At 40.2% G+C, this 25,240-nt stretch overlaps 1 protein-coding gene across 2 annotated transcripts in view; it reads left to right on the top strand.

The window, feature by feature from the left end:
• Positions 1-25,240, top strand: part of slc8a4b (solute carrier family 8 member 4b) — a 100,397-nt gene that overhangs the window by 50,567 nt on the left and 24,590 nt on the right. For both annotated transcript variants that reach the window (XM_017699658.2, XM_017699659.2), the window contains one exon: positions 1,418-1,902. In XM_017699658.2, coding sequence (XP_017555147.1) covers positions 1,418-1,902 — 485 coding nt within the window. The remainder of the gene's footprint in view (positions 1-1,417; positions 1,903-25,240) is intronic.

Raw genomic sequence — 25,240 nt, 5'->3', positions numbered from 1 at the left:
ACAATTTACACATACACTTGTCTTAGAAAAACATTTCAAGCATAAATATAAATGATGTATAAATAAAGACCAAAATGTTGTAGAATTATGGAAAACACGTTACATACCTTTTACAAGTTCTGACCATATTCTCAGCAGATAGTTGTAGTAAAAGAAGAGATTGTATGACTGTAGTGAACTCTTAGAACTTTGATAGGGGTTCTAGGCAGCTTCTGCAATATGCTGAGGCTCCTCAGCCTGACTCTTGCTTCATTACGACCTCCAATTCCCAAGATCCCTCAGTTTGTCATGTGACTCCGTCAACTAATCATTAGTCAACCAGCAGATCCAAGTCACCTGAATACTGATTGTCATCACCTTTATAAATGTGTATATAAGCCTGTCTGTTTCATTGTTATGTTATCAAGTATTTCCCCTGTTCCGTCACTGCATACTGAGCTGGTTTGCAATTTGACACTTAAACTGTTTACGACCTTGCTTTGTCTCTCTTTGTAGTTTTTGGATCCTCCTCTGCTGGTTTTGTTGATCTATTTTTTAGATCTCTTGGTTTCGACCCTTGCTTGTTTAATGACTGCGGTTTTGCCTTTGTTTTGCTTTACTGGGTTTTGATCTGGTCTAGTGTTAACTCTGTTTTCATGTCAATCCTTTTTTCAATAAACCTCCTGGTTTATTTTATATCTATAAGTGTCTGATGTGCCAGCCCAGCTTTACAGCAGCAGGGATCATTTATTTTTTCAGAAGAATGCAGTCTGTCTTGGTCTGTTACAATGCTGAGAAAAAAAGTATTTTCCCCCTCATCATTTCTTCTTTTTGCATATCTGTCACACTTAATTGTTTCATAATTTGAATCAAAATATAACAAGTCAGTATGAGGAGACTCAAAATACAGTTTTTAAGTGATCATTTCATTTATTGAAGGAAAAAAAGGCACCAGCTGGGGGCTGTTTGAAAAAGTAATTAGTCTCCTTAGTTACTCAGTCGACCAGTTAACCAAATTTACTTTACATCATTAAGATCAATCATTAAACAAGACACGTGAAGTCTTGATTACTGCCCGCCCTGTTGAATCTAGGGATCACTCAAATAGAACCTTTCCAGCAATGTGAAGGAGGCTGAAAGGCCTCGAAAGGTAGCACTCTATGCCAGGATCAGAAGAAATCCCCGGAAGAGATAAGAAAGGAAGTTATTGAAATATATTGAATATATTAAAACATTATCATTTAAAAACTGTCCTTTGAGTTTACTAATATTCTCCTTGTCCTGTATTACATTTTGTATGATAATCTGGTGCCATTTTGTGTGATAAATATGCAAATATACAGAAAAAACCTGAGGATGCGAATAGTTTTTCAAAGCACTATATGGTTATGGCTAGAACATCTCCCTCTCTTAACCTTTAACCTGTAATTTTCCCCAGGTTGACTACCGTACTGAAGACGGCACTGCCAACGCTGGCTCTGATTATGAGTTTGCTGAAGGGACTCTGGTCTTCAAGCCTGGAGAGACACTCAAAGAGCTGACCGTGGGCATCATTGACGATGACATATTTGAGGAGGATGAGTACTTCTACGTCCACCTCAGCAATCCACGAATTGTGGGGTGGGCCGATGGACACCCCGTTGCCTTGGATACCGGAGCCCCCACTCCTAAAGCAGCATTGGGGGAGGCTCACACAGCCACAGTGACCATCTATGATGACGACCATGCAGGCATCTTCACGTTTGAGAGCGAGTCTACACGGGTCAGTGAAAGTGTGGGCGTAATGCAGGTGAAAGTCCAGAGGACATCTGGTGCACGAGGCCTGGTGGCCGTGCCCTACAGGACCATTGACGGGACGGCCCGCGGGGGCGGGGACTACGAAGAAGTTTCAGGAAAACTGGAGTTCCAAAATGATGAGACCATGTGAGTAGAGGGCTGTTTAAATATTACTGTCTCTGTTTTTGTGTACACCCTAGCATTCTATGCAGCACCAAAGTAGGTTCAAATGATTTGAGCAGAAACTGTAAAGGTGCAATGTTAGACCATTGTTTAAAAGGTTCTTTAAAGAACAATATACTACAGGTTATCCACTGAGAGCCTGATGAAAGACGTGAAGATGATCATCTAATAAAATATTAAATATTTTTATAATTAAATATTAAATAAAACTTATTTAAGGTGTTCCTCTAAAATAGCTCTAGTCGACACTTACTGGCATCCCATAAGCTGCTCACAGGTTTTAAAAATACCCCTGACAGTTGACCGTGAAACATTTAGTAGTGAGGAAATTTCACGACTGGACTTTCACACTCATGGCCCACCTGTGGCCATGAAAGTGATTGGAACACCTGAATTCAATGATTTGGATGGGTGAGTGAATACTTTAGGCAATATAGTGTATATATGCTCATTGGACAAATAATGTTACATACGTTATTTCTATTCTAATGCTTGGTGGTGCATCCCATTGCCTTCATAACAGAACCACTCAGGTAAGTATTACATCAGTCTGCGGTGTTCCTGTCCATTCCAACCCATGCTTACATGAACTGGTTCCAAATGTCAGCATTTAGCCTGTTGTTCCAAGTCGAGAAGAACGATTGAGGCCTGGCGGTTCTGCTGATTAGTCAGACTATCCCAGTGTTTCATCATGTCTGTTGAAGCACTCACATAAAGACACCCTACAGGTGTCATCCTGGAGGGTGGGAGTGTCAATGTTGTGTTTTGCTTGGCGCAAAGTCAGTGGAAGAGCGGTCAGGACCTGGACAGGAAATCGACAGAGCCTACTACTTACCTGACAGGACTGGAACTGTAATTAAGGATTGGATTCTTAACCAGGTATTAGAGAAGAAATGATGCATGAGACAATGTTTTTTGTCCAGGGAGCTTATATTCTATATATCCATTGTCTGTGCTGAAGAACCCATTTTTTAAAGAACATATTGTCTTTCTACTATAATTTCTAATATACCATTCTTCACTGAGATCTTTCTAATCATTGGGACCAGTTGTTGTTGGTGTGCATGTTTGTATGTGTGTGTGTGTGTGTGTGTGTTTATTTTGGTTTGTTTGTGTGGTTGGTTTTTTTCAAGCATCTGTCAGAATTGTTTTTAAGCTGAGGCACTGTGGTGAAAGGGTTTTAGCTATTTTTAGTGTTGTAGAAGCTGTGTGTGTGTGTGTGTGTGTGTGTGTGTGTGTGTGTGTGTGTGCAAGTAATGCTCCAGATGAGCAGCAGCAGACACTGAAGGCTATAGGTGTATAGTTTAGGTGTACATGTGTGTATCTGTGTATGTGTGTGTGAGTGTGAGTCTGTGTATGCATGTAATAGGTGAAAGCAGGTTTATTTTAACTTAGAAGTGAGCTTTAGCTGTGAAAAGTGAAATAAAAAAAACAGTGCAGCTAAAGTCCTGGAGCAAGAGCTGCATAAAATAATAGAAACTAAGGGAAAAAGAGCAGGAAAGAAGGGAGGAAGAGAAGGAGAGAGAGAAGTATTTGTACTGGCTTCTTTTGTTAAGCAGATGTCTAGAGATCGATTTGCCACTAAGCCAGAGAAACAGAGAGTAAACACAACAGGCAGTGGAACAGCTAAAGAGTACCTGAATTACTGAATCAATACATGAAGCACACTGTCTTTACAGGCTATTTTCATTGACTCTTTTAGTACTGTAGTTCAGGGCTGCCCAGAGAGGGGCATGATGTGTTTGATTTGGCACAGATGCTTGATTTGACCCATTAGAAACCACTCCGTAGCAGAAATAGTGTTTTACTAAGTCACAACAAGTAAATAATCCATCCATCCATCAGCAGTCTTCGGGCGGAAGGCAGGATACACCCTGGACAGGTCGCCATCGCAGGGCAGACACACAGACACTCACACACTCACACACTCACACCTAGGGGCAGTTTAGCATGTCCAATTGGCCTGACTGCATGTCTTTGGACTGTGGGAGGAAACCGGAGAACCCGGAGGAAACCCACGCAGACACGGGGAGAACATGCAAACTCCACACAGAGAGGACCCTGGTCACCCGGCCGGGGAATCGAACCCAGGCCCTCCTTGCTGTGAGGCGACAGCGCTACCCACCACGCCACCGTGCCACCCGCACAAGTAAATTAATGATAATAAAAACTACTCCACCACTTCCTTAATCCAGCTTTGTGGCAACGATTTATGAAAAGGCCCTTTTTCTTTTTCCTGTTTCAGCATCACGGGTGGGAAAAATAATAGTTCTAAAATGTATTGCAGTTCTCTCTGCACTGATTGACAAACATCAACAGCTCTCCGTTTCCCCTATTGTGAAATAAACTCAAATTTTATTAAATATTTTGTTGGTGTCTTACATTTGTGATGAAAAATAAACACCATGAACTGTACTATTTACTGTATATGATGCAAAGGAGAAATAAAAATGTAATTTCTTTTTTTCTGTTTTTTTAGATTTAGGTTTAAACCTATTAGATGGTAAAACAGGCCTGTAGACTTAACAACTAAGCTAATACTACATTTCAAGACAAATACAAGAAGAAATCATAATGTAGGCTGTGAAGATCATGAATCGTGAAAACTCCTACCCCATTCAGCATTACATTCAGCTGTGCTCAACATCAGTACCTGATATCACTAAAGCTCTGTGGTTGAATGCACTCAAGTCCTCACAGCAATGTTCCAACATCTAAGAGATAGAGAGGCTGATGCTGCAACAAAGGAGAGGTGCACTCCCTATTTATACCCTGTAGATGTGATGGTGTCCACATTCTTCTGGCCATGTACTGGTTTGTGATTGAGAAAGTTATTTTCACCATGTGTAGAGTATCTGCACAGTACACATACTTGTACACGTCAGCAAAGTAAGCTTTGACTCAGGTTTGAAGGCTGTGTGGTGCTTCTGTACACACATACACTCACAGATCAGAAGTCTGCTAGATGAGGTTCACTACTCTGGATTTGTGAGTGTCACAGTTGCTGCCTCTCTCTTCTTCACACCTTCCCCTCCTCCACCTCTTTCCTGTCTCTCTTTCTATGTCACTGTTTTCCTCTTACATTTGGTTCAGAGGGCTTTATCGTGATGACGTTCTTGCTAAACCAATCTCTTTACCCCCATCTGTCCTTCCCTCTCTCTCCCTCTCTCCTTCACTATTTCTCTGTCTGTCTCTCATTGACCTCCTGTCTCCCTTCATCTCTATTTTTTACTCTTTTTCTTCACCATTTTCTCTCTTGGCTCAGGCCTCATCACTCACTTATACTGTTCAATGACTTCATGTCTTTTTCTCTCCCTCTCTCCTTATCTAAAGATCTCTCCAACCCCTCCTCATGTATTCTCTTTCACTCTCTCTGCCTCTCTCCATATCTATTATCACTCTAACACCTCCTTATCCATTATATCTCACTCTCTCTCTTTCTCTCTCCTCCTTTATCTATTATCTCTCTCTCTCCGTCCCTCTTTCCTTACTATTCCTTTACTTATCTCTCTAAATCCTTTCTCTCCTTCTCTCATTATCTGCTATCTTTCTGTCTCCTAATCTCTCTCTTCCTTTCTATTCTCTCTTTCATTCCTCTTACCATTATTCTGTCTCTCCAGCATGTTCCTACTGTGTACAGTAACAAATAATGTTTGACAGAGTACAGAGTACACTAGACCTCTTCTCTCTTCCCGTTACAATCTGTACCCACCCCACTACACTGCTTTATTAATACTCCTATCCATTCTCTCTCTTTCTTTCTCTCTCTCTCTCTCTCTCTCTCTCTCTCTCTCTCTCTCTCTCTGTCTCTCACACACACACTCACACACACACACACACACACACACACACTTTTAAACAAATTGGTGCAGTAACAGTCTCTACTCTTCTGAGAAGGCTTTTTAATAGATTGCTGTGAGGATTTGATTGCTTTTACAAGAGCATTATTGAGTCAAGTCCTGATGCTGGATGATGTGTGGATCACAAACACCACTCAACTCATCCCAGAGGAAACTGAAAGTAAATTCAGGAATTTACTTAAAATGAACTTACCATTATGTCATCTGAATAGCAGCAAACAAAGCATGTTCTCACTGAACACAAATCTCAATCTTTTTTGTGCTGGACATACAATGTGGCATTTGTGTCAAATATAGTATATTTAACCGTAAATGTTTGTCTCCCTCATTATTGCCTGCTTTCCTGCTGCCCCTTATTTTGTTTTCTGTTTCCTCATCATCTGAGCTGTCCTCATCCTCCCTCTTATGTATTTGTATGATATTCTAGGTCATTTTCTCATCTTCTCTTCAAATTATCTCTTTCATTTTTGTTGCTGGAATTTGAAACTGATTAATTGAGATTGTTATTCGTTCACTCAAAGACAAAAGTGGAAAGCGTTTCCTTGCTCTGCATGTGTTCTGTATTGGACATTAATGCTTTGAAAATGCTATAGTGTATTTTCCCATTTAAATCACAGTTCTTGTATTAACATGTACAAGAATTCTGTTAAGAGTATTTGTATATTTTATTAGTGTATTTGGTCACTTTGGGTCACATCTGTGGGCTCTCTCAACAACGACTCTACATACAGTATGTGAACAAGTATAAAATGCAATTTTGTGAGAATCACCTAGCGCTTGATTGAAAAAATGCTCCTGGAGTACAGAGATATGTGGTGCTGGGGTGGAGGGGATCAGGGGGATTTGGGGCCTGAAGTGTGTGTGTGTGTGTGTGTGTGTGTGTGTGAGAGGTGAGAGATGAAGGCAGCTGAAACCCACCTGGTCTCAGTGGAAATCTGCAGTGCACTGGCTCTGAACTGACAGGATGAAATGGAAAGAAGAGGAGGAGAGGAGGAAGAGGAGGGGAAGAGAAGAAAGCAGAGTTATGAACGGATGGAGCGATAGAAGAGCTGACACCTGGCCTGTTGTCTGTGTGTGTGTGTAATTCCTCTGTCCTTCACACTGGTGGTAGATTGAAAGCCAGGTTTAGGAGTAATTCACTCATTCAGTACAATTTATCACACACACACACGCTCACACATCTAACTTTTCTTTTCTTGCTTCTTTCATTTTCCATCTGTTTTTCTCTCCTACACCAATTTACATTTACTTTGCCCTCTCTTTCTCTTCTCTATTTTTTCTCATCTTCTTTCTCTCTACCTCTGCCGTTTTCTCTCTGTGAATCTGTCTTTCTCTCATTTCTTTCTTCTTGTTTTTTCTCATTCTTGCTCTCCTTCTCTCTTCTTGCTCTCTTTCTCTTTTCTCTCATTCTCTCTCTCTCTAGCCTACAGAGTGACCCAGAAATCACTCCTGAAGCTAAACCCTAAATCCACACCAGAAATGCTTTAGGAGTTTATGACTGTGTGAGGTTCTGTGCAGGGCTGTGTGTGTACATGTACATGTGTGTGTGTGTGTGTGTGTGTGTGTGTGTGTGTGTGTGTGTGTGTCTCTGTAAGTAGAGCACAGCCCCTCGGGTAATGCTTGGTGATGGGGAGAATCCTCCTGCGCCAAACTGCTCAACAACCTGTTCACCATCTACAGCCTGACCCAATAAACTACACACACACACACACACACACACACTCACAGACATATATAATTTTACAGTAGAATCCTTGAATGTTCCTCTTTTTCTTTAATGATAGTGTGTAAATATAGCCTCTGTACATGTGTGTGTTTACACATATTTTAAGTACATAAATATCCGATTGAAAACCAGAGAATAACAAGACTAACCCAAAATATCAGAACCAACAAAATAGACTTAATTTTTTTAAAAGCTCCATGTTTTGTTGCTTTTTGGCTTTTTTTTTTGGTGAAGATTAGGTTTTTGTTTAATTCTATAGTCCCATTCACCTTGGCATTGTGTTTTAAGGAGAACTCAAGTTTGTTTCCCTCTCAATGCCCCAGTCATCGTACAGATTTATTTAACTCTATCACCAGAACTCCTTAATTACCTTAATGAAGGATAGCTGACCCAAACAAGGTACTGGATGAAAACTGCTAATTATATGGGGCTGCTTGCAGGAGATGTTTGGAAATGTTAGTGTAAGACATTAATGTACCTAATATCACTATGTATTTATGCTGAGATTATTCGTATATATGAGACACATGTATGGCCTAAAACCCTGATGGGATATAAGAATGAACACATGAACATGTCATGTGTGTGTGTGTGTGTGTGTGTGTGTGTGTGTGTGTGTGTGTGTGTGTGTGTGTGTGTGTGTATGTTTGTCAAGTTCTGTCACAGCAGCGTCCTACTTAACTGACACTGATTTGAAAGTTTTCTACCCTGTCAAAATATCTCCTTCCACATTTTACCACCCTCCCCTGTCTCTCTCCCTCTCTCTTTCTCTCTCTCTCTCTCTCTCTATCTCTCTCTCCTTACCTTTGCTCCTTTTGTATCTCATAACATTGCAATTGTCTCAGAATGTACTGGGGTTTTAATGCAGGCTTATCTTAGCCCCTCTGACTGCAGGATTTTAAACAAACAGGAGAAGGAGAAATATTAGCCTCAAAGGAGAAAAACATCAAACACTGATGTTGGACAAGAGGACCTGGCTCACAATCTCCGTTCTAGTTCATTCCAAAGGTGTTTGAAGGGGTTGACATCAGGGCTCTGTGCGGGTCAGTTCTTCTAACTAGTGGCTAGTGTAGTGGTTAACACCTTTGCCTTCTACGCTGTAGACTGGGGTTCAATTCCCCACCAGGGCAAACACCCTACACTATACCAATAAGGGTCCTTGGGCAAGACTCCTAACACCACCTTGGCCTACCTGTGTAAAAATGATCAAATTGTAAGTCGCTCTGGATAAGAGCGTCAGCAAAATACCGTAAATGTAACCCAGGTAGAGCAGAGTGTTTCCTCACTCCACAGAAAACATTTCCCACTTTACACCACTCCCCCAAAGCTTGGCATTGTGCATTTTGATCTTAGGCTTGTGTGTAGCTGCTCAGCCATGGAAACCAACTTCTTGAAGCTCCTAACACACAGTTCTGTTGCTGATGTTGCATCCAGGCAGTTTGGAATTCTTTAATAAGTGATTCAGCAGAGGATAGGCCCCACTCTGTGAGTTTGTGTGGTCTACCTCTTTGTGGCTGAGCTATTGTTGCTCCTAGCTGCTTTGATTTCACAATAATAGCACTTACATTTGACACGGGCAGATCTAGCCGGACAGAACTTTCATAAACTGAGGTGTAGCAGAGGTGGTGTCCTATGACATGTTTTAAGTCACTGAGCTCATCACTGCAGCCCAACTACTGCTAGTGTTTGTCTAACGAGACTGCAAGGCTTAATGTTATCCACCTATTAGCAATGTGTGTGGCTGAAACACCTAATTAGCTTTATTTTTATTTAAATATTACATAAGCAATAAAATGATTAAAATACAGTACATTTTAGTATATTAGCCCAACACAAATATTCTGCTTTCACAATGAAAAAGTACAGTAAATACATCATCAGATATCAGTTTGCAGTATCAGTCAAATGTAATCATATTTTGTAGTGTTTTTTTTTGGGCCCTTTGGTTTTTTTATGTTGAATGGGATGTATGTTAACATTCTGTAAACGTAGCAACAGTTGTCATGAAAGAATGCATTTGTAGGAGGAGCATGGACAAATCAGTTTCTTTCAGCAGTCCACATGTTTCTCCTTCACTTTTAGGGAAACCATATCAGTAATGTGAACATGAGCAGGTCTCAGACACTCTAGCTCCTCTTTACTTGCATTTAAAACCATGTTGAAGAAAAAAGAGAGCTTGAATCTATTCAGATGTCTTTAATATGCGTGTGATAGATGGGAGTTAGGTAGAAGATCTGTAATTGAGACAGCCGGGACGATAATTGGGTTTCTGGTTTGTAATTTCTGCTGTTTGGGAGCCTCCCAATAAGATTACCCCGCTGAATTCCCGTATGTGTGCCTGTGTGTGCTCATGTGCATGGATTCCTGTTTGCTGCAGTTAGAAATTTAGCTTACAGGGAATATTTTCTCTTGCTAGAAAATGCTCTTTTTATGGCTCAAACATTTGATCTCATGTTGAAAAACATTGTAAGACACAAATATTTTAGGCTAATTCTTCACCCAGAAGAAGGATGTGCACATGAAAGCAATTTAGCATGAAAAGCTGCTAAAGCGTGCCTCACACTACCCTTTCACTCTCTATTCAAGTTACTCATTCTTTCTCTCCTTTCCCTCCATTAATTCCTGGTTAAATCTCAATGCAAGTCTTTCAACATCAGTCTTGCTTCACAGTGCTTTTCTGTAATATGAATGTCAACTTGTTAGATGGTTACACATTACACATGCACACAAGTATACTCACACACCCTATGCAGGGTTGTAATTACTAATCAGGGCCACCGTAGGCCACAGGCTGACGCTCATTGGCTATGATTAGAGCCCTCTCAGTGGACTCTCTCATCACCCTGCTCCCCTGCAGCCAGACTGGAGCCACCAGCACTGCAGCCTTCACTTAAAACCCCACCAAGGCATGACCCCACCTCTTCATGGGCTACAGTGCTACAAACGCTTTCAATTAAGACACAGTTTCATGAATTTATGTATCTTAAATCGTCCTTGATGGATGTGGTTTATCTGTTTTATTGTTACTGATTATTCGATCTCAATTCCTAGCATTTTTTAAATATCCGTTACATCATGAGAAAATTGTATGATATTTAGACCAAAACAAATGATGCAAAATTACTTAATTAATCTAATATTTTTTCTTTTTCTAAGAAGTTACAATACCACACAAGTTTATGTTCTAACAGTGGCATTATATTTCCTGTTTGGACAGGAAAGCAGTTTGTGCTTTCCTCTTAGCACGTTCGGCTGTCCTGTGATGTGTGAGCGGCAGTTCGAAAAACAAGAGGTGGTTGGTTTCACAGGTCTCGGAGGAAGCCTGTGCTAGCCTTCACCCTCCTAGCATTGGTAGTGTCTTGTGATTGGGGGAGTCCTAAGTAGCGAGTGCTATTGGAAATTGGGGAGAAAATTGGGTAAAAATTAATAATATAAATTAATAATAATACGTTTTTTACAAGTCTACTAAGTAATAATTTCAGAGTGAATTACTCTGCTGCTTCTTTATACATGACACTGATAATAACACTGAATACGATAATGTTACATGTGTTTTATCCTTATATTCCTTTAGGAATTACAGCTTTACACTTTAATTTTTTGTCACAGCCATTTTGGAATACCTTTTTGAGTATGAGATAGCAAACGAGAGAGAGAGAGAGAGAGAGAGAGAGAGAGAGAACTAAAACTTTTGACATTATGACCCGGTTTTGCTCTCTACCCTACTGACATTTCACGCTTATAGAATTTTCAGCAAGAACTGAAAACAGAATAAATAGGCTAAGTTCATTAAAATAGATTGTTTTTCTGCCTTTGTAAAAATAATGTAAACTTATGATACCGTTAGCCTTTGTGACATCATGTCACACATGAAACCCAGCTCTTAAACTTCAAATCAGATTGAACTGATTCAGTTCGCATGAATGGTTTGATTTGGCAGCATCCCTAGTCTTCACTACTGTTTAAAATGTGGTTAAAATGAAAAAAAAAAGTAAAAATGTCCAAACTTTTGACTTGTAGTGACTATTTATAAGTGAAGAATTTTGTTACAAAATGCATCATAAACCGTTTTTGAAAATGTATTACTTCAATATTGTTATTGCCAAAAAGAAGTAAACACCAAGTGTGTTTTTTTTCTCCCCCAATATATTGTGTAATGGCGCCTTGATAGTTTTAACGTACAAAATTCACTATATAGACCGCGTTGAGTTGAGATAAATTGAGTGAGCGCCAGTGGTCCATATAGCATCTGTAACTTACAGGAACTTCCAAATATAACAGCATAGACCTATTTGAGTATGTTGGCCCTTTGTGTGTTCTGCTGTCAAACAGGCTTAATCCTGAGGTCTGATTTACAGTGCACTTATGGGAAATAAGGCGACCCCTGCTACAGATCCCTGAGGAAAGCAGTGATTGGAGTGTATTATTAAAGTGGCTCTGAGGGCAAGTGATATATTTTGAAGGGAGTGGCTTTTAAAACGCTGCTCCCGTGCATGACACCGGATGGCAGCGGGCCAGGGCGTATTGCCATAGCAATGAGTCCCATGCCAGTTTGTTAAGTGAATGCAATAGCAATTTGCTTTTGCTGTATAGAACGCAGAGAGAGAGAGTATATGATGTATGGGACCGCTAATGGAACACACCCACTCACCGTTTATGGGTAGCAGCAGGCAGGGAACGAGCACTGCCATCTTTTTCTTTTTCTTCTTTCTTTCTTGCTTTCTTTCTTGTTCTCTCTCTCTGTTCAGTGACTAAGGAGTGGGCCTAGAGAGAGGTGTGTGATTAAGAATCGTCTCTATTCTTCTTGTCAGACAAGTGAACTGTGTTGCAATTAATTACATTTCTCATCTTATTATATCTCATTCTCTCTCTGCTTTCTCTTGCTCCCTCTCTCTCTCTTTAATTAGAAGTGGAGTCAGGCCCTGGGCCGATCCCTCAAGCTCCATAGTGCTTTATATTACTGCACTGAGATCATCATCATCATCATTATGATCATCATCATCAGCAGCTCACTATTCACTCTCTGTTCACCTTGCACATTATTGTGCAGCAAGAAAAACTAAGACAACAACTAACAGACATACCAGTCTTGTTCAGTTGTATTAGCAAAACACTTTCTACAGTAGATATCTCCACAAGGTCATGTTGCACAAGACGACAGCCCCAAATAGCAAGAAATTGTTTTGTGAACTACATTAAGGAAGATGCCATGAGAGAAAGGAAGGAAGGGGAAAAAAGGGGAAGCTTCTAACTTGTCCTCACAAGTGACTTTAGCTTGTCACGTTAGTCACGTAAGCAGCTAATCATGTTTTTAAGTAATAGGCAGTAAGAATTAGTCAGCATTTAGGAGGCTGATCTGTTAAAATCATGACGCACGTAAATCCAGATACGTCATAATAGTTAAACCCCTTAAAACACATGTGTCAGTATCCAGTCCTCGCAGGCCAAAACACTGCAGACTTCAGCACACTGCCTCATTAAACACACCTGATTCAGCTCATCAACTAATTAGCAAGGACTTCATGAACTAAATTCAGAGTGTTACATAAGGGTAAATGCAAAAGGTCCTCAGTTTGACATGCCTGCCAAAAAGGGACTGTAAATGGACCTACATATCAGTTTCCCACTCTCATAACTATGAATGGTGAAAAAAGAAAGGAAAAACTGGAATAAGTGAGTAGAGAAACATAATAATTAATAATATATGCTTCCAGACAGGTGTACTGTGTGACACAATTGAGCAGTTAACATTCTCCCTTGCTCTGTGGCATGTATGAAAATGCTGAGCAGGCACAGTTGACCTCAAGTTCGGATTAATATGGAAAGAGAAAAAAGATCTAAGTGACTATGAAAAAGGGTTCAAAGTATTTAGCTCAGCTGGCTAGTGTTTCAGTAAGATTAGTGATTGAAGTTGCCTCTGATTTTAAGAAATTCATGGTAGAGATAATTAGGTACATCTCACATACTCAATCTTGAAAAATGCTGATTAACAAAAAAATGGGTTAGGATGCATGAAGTTACAGTACATTATGAGTCCTCATAATGCCTTGTAAAGCAGATGAAGCAGGACAGAGAAGGATCACTAAATGATAACAAACTAGCTTATGACTGATAGCTAGCGCCATTGTGCTCAAGTGAAGCGAATAGCTCCAGAGGGACTGTCGCTGTAGTTATCTGTGTGTCAGCTGAATGATGAAATTCCAGCGTAAATGACACGACCAGTTTAGTATCACAGTATGTGATAGCAGTGGGCAGGCAATAAGCAGGTTTGATACAGAGTCTGAAGTAATATCACTGAAGTGAAGGCTGTATGTACCAGGTCCCTAGATGTCCCTTGGACAGGCAGGAAGGGTACACTGGTGTAGTTGACCTGTTGAAGTGTCATCATTTTGTAGTTCATCGTCAGCATCCATACAGGGTCTCAGCTGATTTCGTCTATGGGTAAAATAAATGGTGTTTTCAGTCATCATCCATATTACGCACTGTGGTTAAGTGTCACGTTTGAAATATGTTTTGGAAAATGTATGTACATTCTTCCTCTGAATATCACTGTGTATTTGGACTATAAAGGTTATTAAGTAGGTGTAACACAATACAGTGGTCCCAAATAGAATTTCTACACATTAATCGATGATAAAGCATTTATTTTACTTCATAGCATTTAAAAAAGTGATATTTGTTTCAGAGAAAAATATGTTTTGTCATGTGGAGAAAGCCTGTAGAAGAATTCCAGTCAGAATTCTGAGGCCATTGTACTGTACTATTTATTGATGGGATTGTGAACTCAGAGATGTACAAATCCATTTCGGATGGAAACATGCAGAGGTCTGGAAAGAAATTGCTGAAGAAACTGCTTTTATCAGGATATTGACCTGAATCACATAGAGCGCCTTTCTTTGGATTGTCTGTTTAAAATTAATGCCACTTGGTTTGACATTTTATTCGCAGACACAAAATAATTGCCATCATCAGTCTAAGAATCTCCCTAAAATACCCCATGCGAACAAGCAAGATTTGTTTTAGTGATGGCATTTTTCAGTACACAGGATTGTTAGCTTGCATGTAGCATTTATGTAGTAATATTCATATTTTGACAATCTCATAATCAAGAGGGCCCAGAGACCTTTCTTATTCACACAGGATAGAACAGACAAGAGTTTGTTTTCCACTGAATGTGATAAGGGTGAACACAGCATTCAATTTTCACAATAGAAAATGACAGCTCAGACTCAGAATGTTTATTTGAGGATTTCTCAGACCACAACATGGTATGTAGTGTCATAGGTTTGTAGGAGCATACATGTGAATGGTTCAGTATTTACAGAAAGTAGCCCCTTGTTCGATGATGGTTAACTGAGTTTCCATGGTAACAGCATCCAGTGAGGGTAAACTAATTTTTAACTAAACTAGAAGGTTAGAAGGTTAGCTAAACTAGACTGGTTAGAAACAAATTTTTTCTAACCAATTTAAAAAAACTTATCATTCATTTGTTGATTTATTGCATGCAAACCATAATAAGACACCAGTATTCCCACACATGAATATAATCAAACTTTTAAACATGATGTGTGATGTGATGTTCTACCACATTTATTGTACTCAGTATAGCTGAGAATGCTGTAGAAGCACAGCTGTTGATATATGATACGGTGTATGTATTAGGACATCCTTACACCACAGTGTCAAGTTTCAAAAGTGTTGATATTGTTCATAATATTTTTTTTCCATATTATTATTGTTTCTGTTAACATCATTATTATTAGTGTCATGCAGGGCTTTATGTCTTGGGGAAACAGAAATAAAGTATTGTCTTAGCTCTCGTACCTCAGGCACTACAGACTCTCAGGCTCAGGCAAAGAGAGCTAAGCAGCCTTGGACAGTAAAGTTCATGTGAAGTTCACAATTTTCACAAATTTCACAAATGTGTGTGTGTGTGTGTGTGTGTGTGTGTGTGTGTGTTTGTATGTGTGTGTGTGTATGTGTGTGTGTGTGTGTGAGAGAAAGAGAGAGAGAGAGAGAGAGAGAGAGAAAGAAAGAAAAAATAGAGAGACAAATCATGGTAAACATTTTTGTCTCATATCCCACTGACATTAAAAATTACAGGAAAAAGTATTGCTATTGTTTTGTCATATTATTGTTGTGTTTCTGTTAATATCATTATTATTAGTGTCATTGTCATGCATGTAAAATAACCTTGCATGCATGCTATGGATACATGCATGCAACCCCCCCACACACAACCCCCCGTGGGTATTTTCCACACACTTACCTGAATAGGATGATTCTGCTACCAATATACTGATGCAGACTAACTAAAAAGAAACAAAGTCTAAAGTTTGAAAACATAATAGAAGCTTATAATCCACCAATTATGATTGGGTAAACTGTCTAAATCACGTTTCTCAAACCGTGTCAAATTGTTATACGTATGACTTTGTAGCCACTCTTTCACTGTCCCCTCTGATTTCTCCTTTTTTTTTCTTCTCTTTTTGCTTTTGCTGGCTCAAACACTTGCCTCCCTACTGAGCTGGGATGAGCTTCATTAGCACAGCAGAGAAAGCATGGACCATGCAATACTGTGGTGATACATTCAAAGAGGCAGACGCTTGTTTGTGTGTGTTTGTATGGGGGTGGGGGGGTGGGGGGTGTATGAGCTGTATCCAGAAAGACAGTGGACGAGGACAGTGTGAAGGGGAGAGTGACACTGTAGATTAGGAGAGTGATGAAGAAGCAGGAGGATGGAAGGAGACCTATGTTCACTCCAATGTTCACTCCCCAGTTAATTTTTTTAATTAACCACTTATGGAAATAAAACTCTGAAAAACAACCCATTTTTAATACATTTGAATTTTTGAAGTTTTTGTGACCAACACATTTGTATGTCCTGTTCACTCTACAGACATTTAGCCCCATCCATTTCTGCTAAAGTTATAAGAAATATTTTTCTCCATGCTGTTTCTGCATAGAGGACAGCCAGTTAGAACAAAAGTAATTTGCATACATCAGTCTTAAAAGCACAGCAGCATGAACAGGATCTTTAACACTAAGGGTTAAAAAACAGTTGGAAAATGTTTAGTTGAAAGTGAATCTTGACTGTTTTGGATACATAAAACTGCACAATTGTGACAAGTAGAGGAAAATAATGAAACAGACGAAAAATGTAGAATACAGGCTCTTTAAGGACAGAGCACTTTGTCTTACATTTAACACAGCCACTGTGTTATTTTATACAGGTGTTCAGATATTTAACGCAGAAATGTGTGATAACTGTACCATTGTTGTCAGAAATGTGCTATGTTTTTGTGGCCTGACAAACAGCCTAACACAGGAATAACACAAAAAGTGTGATGTTAATTAACACATCGTTTTTGAGAGCATATTAAATACGTACTATTAGGATGAATTTGTGAGGACCTCTGTTACCTGCGTTAGGACTGAGTGTGGTGGAAGATTCCCAGAGAGAAAATGAGACTGTGGATTATTATTAATGATCGGGTCAGGCTATGTGGCTATGTAAATGCTAAATCAATACAACTGACAGAATCTCAAAATGAGAATGTGTGTGTGTGTGTTTGTGAGAGAGAGAGAGGGAGATATTTAAATAAATAGGAGGACAGGAGGCAGAAATGTAAAGTGTTAGAGACTGATAGAGAGAGAGGGAGAGAGAGAGAGGGACAAGGATAGATAGAAAGAGAAAGTGAGAGATCAAGAAGAAGAGGTATAGACAGAGAAAGAAGGAGAGACAGAGAGAGAAAGAAGAAAAGATATAAAGAGTGAGTGGGGGGGGTCGAGAAAGAGAGATTTAGGCAAAGAGAGAGAAGGATGCGCTCATCTGGGCCAGCTGTTGGCACGGTGAGGGAGACGGCTGGGCAAACACACACACAAGCACACACACTGTGTGACCTCAGCTGGTCACACACTCACCTTCAGCTTTTGACATTTTGACAGCAGTCTTCTATGAATCATCAGTAATGACTCCATCAGCTTTTCAAAATATACTCCAACTGATATGAAGGTCAAGGCGGAAAGGAAGAAAGAGAAAGAGAGAAGATGTAGCTGTTTAAACATACATGAAGACAAGAGAAAAATGGGGGGATGATAGATGGCACATGAGGAAGGGCAAACTCATTTCTCACAGGAAGAAAGAAGAAGATGGATAAACCAGTGTAAATGTTTAATGAAACAAGGGAAAATTCAACATGCACTAACATGACATTAGAGCTAACAGGCTTTAAGCTTTTCTCTCTCATAAAGTCAAAATATCCATATTAACCTCACGCCAAAATTTTACAGATCTTCTGAATAAAAACACATCGCCTCTCTAAAAGTGCTCCTGTAGGTTTAGCTCAGTGATGAACTCCATTCAAATCCAGTTAGGAGCCTATTTGTTCCCATCTTGTGCAGATATAATTAGAGCTGTATGTGTAGAGTGTGACTGTGTTTCTGTGAGTGTGTAAGTGTGTCTGTCTCTGTTTCTGCGTGCAGCTATCATGGTCTTAATTAGACTGTGAAAGATGTCACATCCTGGTGAGAGAACAGAATCAAATGAGAAACAAAAATAAGTTGCTATGGTGTGTAAATGTGAATCTCTGATGTATTACCTGTATCATTACATTCAGTCTTACCCATTTAAATTGGATTACTTTGGATCTGTACATTCAACTACACATTTTTTAAGTTTTACTTTTCAAATTTGTCACTTTCTCCCTCTCAGAGCTTCAAGAGGATCTCCACTGATTATACATTTTAGGCTGGTTCCTAGTACTATGATGGTAAAAATTTTGACTCTGTAAAATACTCTAGAAAGACACATTTCTCAACAAACCACTATGAATGATTTTTTTTTACATCTAAATCATTGAATGATTGAATAATTCTGCAAAACCAGTGGAGTTCCTCTTTAATCAGGACACAATGTGATATTGAAAGTCCTGCTAACCTATCAATGCTCCACCCACAAATGTGTACTTTTGTAGCAACTGTTGCTAGGGTGGACAAACTTTACAGAATGTTATCAAAAAATGTTATTCAACCATAAGAGAAACTGTAGAGAAATTGGTTGTGTTTTTTGTGATGTAGTTGAGCTAAAATTAGCATGGTGGTAAACTCATTGTCATTTTTAACATGTCTAGTTTCAGTTTGCTATAACAAGCATAACCTGGAAAGTCGACGTTATGTAGACACTGAAGCAGTCCATTGTAAATTATTGTAACTATAACTGTATTTTGACAAAGTGGTGATCTACAGATCCTCATTTGTTTGAATGGGATTTCTGTGAAGCTTGTCTAACCTAGCAACAGTAGCAACCAAAGATAAAGAGTGTGGATATGGAGAGGTCAGGTGAAGTGTTTGTCCTAAAATAGCGTCAGATGTACATTACATTCAGATAATGCTGAAGAAATGTGATGTGGTCTCACCCAAAGCTGAACCAGCATTGCTTAGCATTAATGTTGGTGGGTTTGCGTCATCGTCACCGTCATCCCCCCTTTAACTACAACGAGAAGAACGCTGTCCACGCGTCCTATTAGAGCACAGAGGCTCAGATATGCCAGAACATGTTAGCACGCAGACCCCAAAACTACACCCATACCCCTTATTAAACCAACATGACACTGCATCACACACACAGTGTGTGTGTGTGTGTGTTTCTGCCTTAAGGAGCTCTGCTCTAACACTGGTGAGAGAGAGAGAGAGAGATAGGGCATGAGCCTTAATCTGCTACAGTACTGCGTACCTAAGCAAGTTTAAAACCATTTATCTGGACAGTAAGTAATTTTACCTGAAAAGAATCTATATAAATTAGAACAAATAAACATTAAGTAAAACATAGGAAGAATATGAGCTAGTTTGTAAAAATGCACATTTGGCTCCAGATTTCTGCACAAGGGCCTCAGTCATCATATGGATTTGTTAAATTCAATCAGTAACAAACCTGATTTAACTTTGACAAATCAGACATTTAATGATAACAGCAAAATCTAACTGAGATGCAATGAGGGGAAGTTTGGAAAAGCTTAAAAGCATTAACATCACTACATACTGCATTAATATTGTTCATGTTTATTCTCATATTAGCAGTTTTATGTGGAATTATAACTACATACTGCCCAGATAAATAGCTTTTTAAATCAAACTTTCTCAGGTGCTGTCTGTGTGAGTATGCATGTGTGTGTGTGTGTGTGTGTGTGTGTATGTGTGTACAGAGGGGAGCAGGTGGTGAATTGTGGGGAACATGAACAGCTCATAAATGATGGATTTCTCAGAGCCATCGGCTTGTCTGGATACAGTGCTACTATAATTTATTAAGCCTACTTTTCCCTTCCCCGCCCCTCTGTTTACTCTCTCTCTCTCCCTCTCTGCCTTTCTCCTGTCTTTTATTTTTTATCTCTTTTGTTCTTTGTTACCACATAGTATTATGATAAGAGTAGTATAATAAGGTATTATATCTTATCATATAGGACTTAATCATTACACCACCAGTCGCTGAGTAAACTTCTTCACATGTTCTTGTCTTTCTTCTGAGTGGAGAGTCTTGTCTTGTGAGTGAACAATCTTGTCTTGTGAGTGAACAGTCTTGTCAGTGAAGAGCCTTGTCTTGTGAGTGAAGAGTCTTGTCTTGTCATTGAAAAGTCTTGTCTTGTGCGTGAAGAGTCTTGTCTTGTGAGTGAAATGTCTTGACTAGTTGGTGAAGAAGTCTGTCTGTTGAGCGAAGAGTCCTGACATGTGGGTGAAAAATCTTGTCTTTTGAGTGAAGAGTCCTGACATGTGGGTGAACAGTCTTGTGGCTGAAGGGTCTTGTCTTGAGATTGAAGAGTCTTGACTATTTGGTGAAGAAGTCTTTCGAGTGAAGAGTCCTGACTTGTGGGTGAAAAGTCTTGTCGTGTGAGTGAAGAGTCTTGTCTTGTGGGTAAAGAGTCCTGACTTGTGGGTGAAAAGTCTTGTCTTGTGGGTGAAGAGTCTTGTCTTATGGGTGAAGAGTCTTGTCTTGTGGGTGAAGAGTCTTGTCTTGTGGGTGAAGAATCTTGTCTTGTGGGTGAAGAGTCTTGTCTTGTGGTTAAAGAGTCCTGACTTGTGGGTGAAAAGTCTTGTCTTATGGGTGAAGAGTCTTGTCTTGTGGGTGAAGAGTCTTGTCTTGTGGGTGAAGAGTCTTGTCTTGTGGGTGAAGAGTCTTGTCTTGTGGGTGAAGAATCTTGTCTTGTGGGTGAAGAGTCTTGTCTTGTGGGTGAAGAATCTTGTCTTGTGGGTGAAGAGTCTTGTCTTGTGGGTGAAGAATCTTGTCTTGTGGGTGAAGAGTCTTGTCTTGTGGGTAAACTCTATCTGTGAGTTATTAATGTTGTGTTTATTGGCTGCTGTATTCCAGTCCTTCATGGGAGCTGTTATTATGTTACATAGAGTACACTAACACTAGCCTTGCCATAGTCTGTCTCTCACCCTCATCCTGCTATCTGCTTGCTTATGACCTGCTGTTTTACATTTTGGTGTGTGTGTGTGATGATAATTGAGCTCATTTCTCAGAAGAGTACAACAAACATATAATCAATACATAGTTCTAATCAAAGGTATGTGTATGTATGTGTGTGTATGTGTGTGTATGTGTGTGTATGTAAGCTTGTGGCACTTTTTAACTAAGATTGTTTTACTTTTAATATTTTCCAACATGAGTTTCTAACATGATACTTATCTTAATTGTTTCACTGGTCTTTTTGATGGCTGAGGAAAGGGTGGTCTCACTGGCCAATGGTTAGAAATTCTTTATTTTTATAAATGCATCTTACTTTTACTAGTCACTGATTAGACCATAGACCAGTGCTTACAAAGCTAACATTTGGATGTATTATATATTTATGGTATATTATATGGTTTTTACCATATATATAGTCAGTGTTAGTAAGATAATGTAGATCAAAATAAATCAGGATAGCTAACTAGATTGTCAAGGGTGTTTCTGTTTTCTTGCTTTGTTTTTGTTTTTATTTGTTTGACTTTTTTAAAATTAGTTTGATGTCATCTCCCACTGCCTTTGTTACATTCCAATATGCAAGAACACAAGCACCAAGAACCATGTTCTTGATATTTTTGATAAAATGTTCTTGATCTGTCTTTAATACAGAGAATATATAGTTTTATAGTCCTTTTTTCCCTTAAATCTTCACTTTATATATTTTAGCCTTATGTTTAATTATTAGCCTTATGTTTATGTTGTCTGTTGTTTTTTTTAATTTCTGTGAAAAGTGAAGGGATCTGTCCTTTACCCTAAAATGAAATGATTAAAATTAACATTTAAATGATCACAAAACACATAAAATATTTTTATACACCTTTAATATGGTGACTTAGGCTTTTCTGCCTCACTGACATTGAATTTCTCTATGAAAAATAAATAAATGAAATCATCCAGTAATAATTACAATGTTACAAACAATTTAATGTACAAGCTTATTACCAAAACCCTCATAAAAAGTTTTCATCTATTTTGAACAAAAATGTATGTGTATATTCAAGGATTCAAGGATTCAAGGAGATTTTATTGTCATTCGCATCACATGGTACATGAGGTGGAACGAAATTAAGATCTCATGGTCCAGTTTACACCCAAGAGCTGTTATTAAAATAGATAAATAAATAGAAGTACACAAGAGAGGGAGAGTAGGAAGTTAGCAGCAATATATATACATTTCATAAATGTTTGTATTTCTAGAAAACAATTAATTCAGTTGTCATAGGCACGTAAGTGCAATTTGTACTTAAAAATTGGCAACGGTATTGCAAAAAATGCTGTAAATTTCAGGAAAAAAAGCTCATATAGTATCTGATTTGACAGCCTGAGGTGAAAAAATTACATTTTCTGAAGGATAAGCACTTAGTTTGATTAATACTTTGTCCAAAAACACCAAAGAAAGAAATGAATTTTTGAACAGTTTGAGACATAAAATGAACTCTGTTCATAAGACGTGCCAGCAGCGATAGTATCGACTGTGCATTGGCAGAGTTTAGTGAAAGCTCGTTACCCTTGCTACCATAAGGCTGTGTTTTGATTTAATGGCACTTTTAAAAGTGGACTGAGAAACACTCAGGAAAATGAGGAGTTTCTGTCGCTGTGTTTTAAACAGGGCACTTATAGAGCTTCTAAGTTCAGCAGGTTATTCATGCTTTTAAATCAGCTCTGCAAGCTGTATACAGCCACCACACCCACATAATCACATCTCCACAGCCTTCTGTTCATTTCACACCCTCATCCTCCCTTCCTTTTCTCCTTTTCCCCTCTGCTCCTTTTCTTCCTCCATCCCCTTCTCTTTCTTGCCATTTATTTTCTGTCTTTCGGCTACACACTCATTTCTCTCTGGTCTGTCGTCCTCAATATCTCTCTCCCCATCTCACCAATTAGGCTGTGTGCTTGTGGCGGGGCAAATGCATGTGTGTGTGTGTGTGTCAGATGACTGGATAAATAACCCAGCATACTCAATCGTAATTGAGCTGCTTGATTCTTTTCAAGAATGAGAGGAGGAAAATAGAATAAGACAGAAGAGCTGGCAAGACCGAGGTAGTGTATGAGGCTGAGAGATACCAACTAGATCAAGCAAGCAAGCAAGCAAAATGTATTTATATAGTGCTTTTTACAACAGGTGTTGTCACAAAGCAGCTTTACAAAACAATCAGTATTACAGAGAGAAGAGAAAAGAAAAGAAAGAAAATCCGGGTCCGAGCCCCCATGAGCAAGCCAGCGGCGACGGTGGCAAGGAAAAACTCCCTAAAAGAGGAAGAAACCTTGAGAGGAACCAAGACTCAGAAGGGGAACCCATCCTCCTAAGGTCGACACCGGATAGCAAACATTATTAGTATGAAGTATTATAGTAAAGTGGGAAAAGAAAAGATCTGAGGGTGAGGACTGCACAACGCTGTAAAGCAAGAAGTTCAGTGGTGGTCAAACCGGTCCAGAAGGCTGGTGAGCAGCGGCACCAATCAAGGCAGAAGAGGCAACAGCATAAGACGCACAGGATGGGCAGCTGATCAGCTCGGCAGAGAAAGGAAAGAAAAACACAGAGTCAGTTCTGTAAAGAGTGGCTGACCACAGATTACAGTAAAACAGAGCAGTAGACTCCAGCAGGTCTAGACATAGATATAGTTGGGCTCACCCCAACACATGGTGGGGGCTCTGGAAGAGACTCTCTTGAGAGGGGTTGGACTTTATTCCATTCTGGAGTTGTCCAGGGCTTACTCATAGCTCCCCGGCTCAGCGCCTGTACGTTGGAGTTTTCTTCGGTGGATGAGAGGGTTGTTTCTTTGCGCCTTTGGGTCAGGGAACGGGCGCTGGCTATTGTCTGTGCTTATGCACCGAACGGCAGCTCGGAGTACCCGGCCTTCTTGGAGACCCTGGAGGGGGTACTGGAAAGTGCCCCCTGCGGGGACTCCATTGTCTTTGCTGGGTGACTTCAACGCTCACATGGGCAATGACCTGGAAGGGCATGATTGGGAGGAACGGCCTCTCCGATAATAAACACCATGTTCGAACACAAAGGTGTGCATAAGTGCACATGGCATCAGGACACCTTAGGCCACAGTCCTTTGATCGACTTCATAGTTGTGTCATCAGATTTGTGACCATGTGTTTTGGAAACCCAGGTGAAGAGAGAAGCAGAGCTGTCAACCGATCACCACCTAGTGGTGAGTTGGATCAGATGGCGGGTGAAACGTGTTGTGAAGGTTTGTTGGGAAACATCTGGCAGAGGGAGGCTGGTGACATTGAGTCCGAGTGGTCCCTGTTCCATGCGTCCATTGTCAATGCAGTGGATCGGAGCTGTGGCCACAAGGTTGTAAGTGCCTGTCGTGGTGGCAATCCCTGAACCTGTTGGTGGACACCTCGGGTAAAGGAAGCCATCAAGCTGAAGAAAGAGTCCTATTAGCCTGGTTGGCTTTTGGGACTCTGGAGGCAAAAGATGGGTACCGAAGGGCCAAGCAGGTCATGGCTTCGGTGGTTGCTGACGCAAAAACTCATGTGTGGGAGGAGTTTGGTGAGGCCATGGAGAAAGACTATCAACAGGCACCAAGATGGTTCTGGCAAACTGTCAGGCGCCTAAGGAGAGGAAAGCAGTTCCTGACCAACACTGTATACAGTGGGGCTGGGGGGATGCTGACTTCTACTGGGGATGTCATTTGGATGGTGAACGGAATACTTCAAGGATCTTCTCAATCCCACCAATGATCCTTCCCTCGAGGAGGCAGAGCTTGGTGATCCGGGCGAGGGTCCGTCCATCACTCCAGCTGAGGTAGCCAAGGTTGAAAAACTTCTTGGTGGCAGAGCACCGGGGTGGATGAGATCTGCCCAGAATTCCTGAGGGCTCTGGATGTTGTAGGGCTGTCTTGGCTGACACGCCTCTGCAACATCGCGAGGACATCTGAGGCAGTCCCCCTTGAATGGCCGACCAGGGTGGTGGTCCCTCTTTTTAAGAAAGGGGACCGGAGAGTGTGTTCCAACTATCGGGGGATCACACTTCTCAGCCTACCCGGTAAGGTCTATGCAGGGGTACTGGTGAAGAGAGTCCGACTGATAGTTGAATCTCAGCTACAAAAGGAACAATGCGAGTTTTGCCCTGGTTGTGGATCACTGGACCAGCTTTTTATCCTCACCAGGTTCCTGGAGGGTGCATGGGAGTTCGCCCAACCAGTCCACATGTGTTTTGTGTATTTGGAGAAGGCATTCGACTGCGTCCCTCGGGGG

Source organism: Pygocentrus nattereri, chromosome 2 (assembly GCF_015220715.1).
Source record: "Pygocentrus nattereri isolate fPygNat1 chromosome 2, fPygNat1.pri, whole genome shotgun sequence".
NCBI lineage: Eukaryota > Metazoa > Chordata > Actinopteri > Characiformes > Serrasalmidae > Pygocentrus > Pygocentrus nattereri.
Note: the sequence above shows the minus strand (reverse complement) of the source record. Positions and strands in the feature narration are given on the sequence as shown.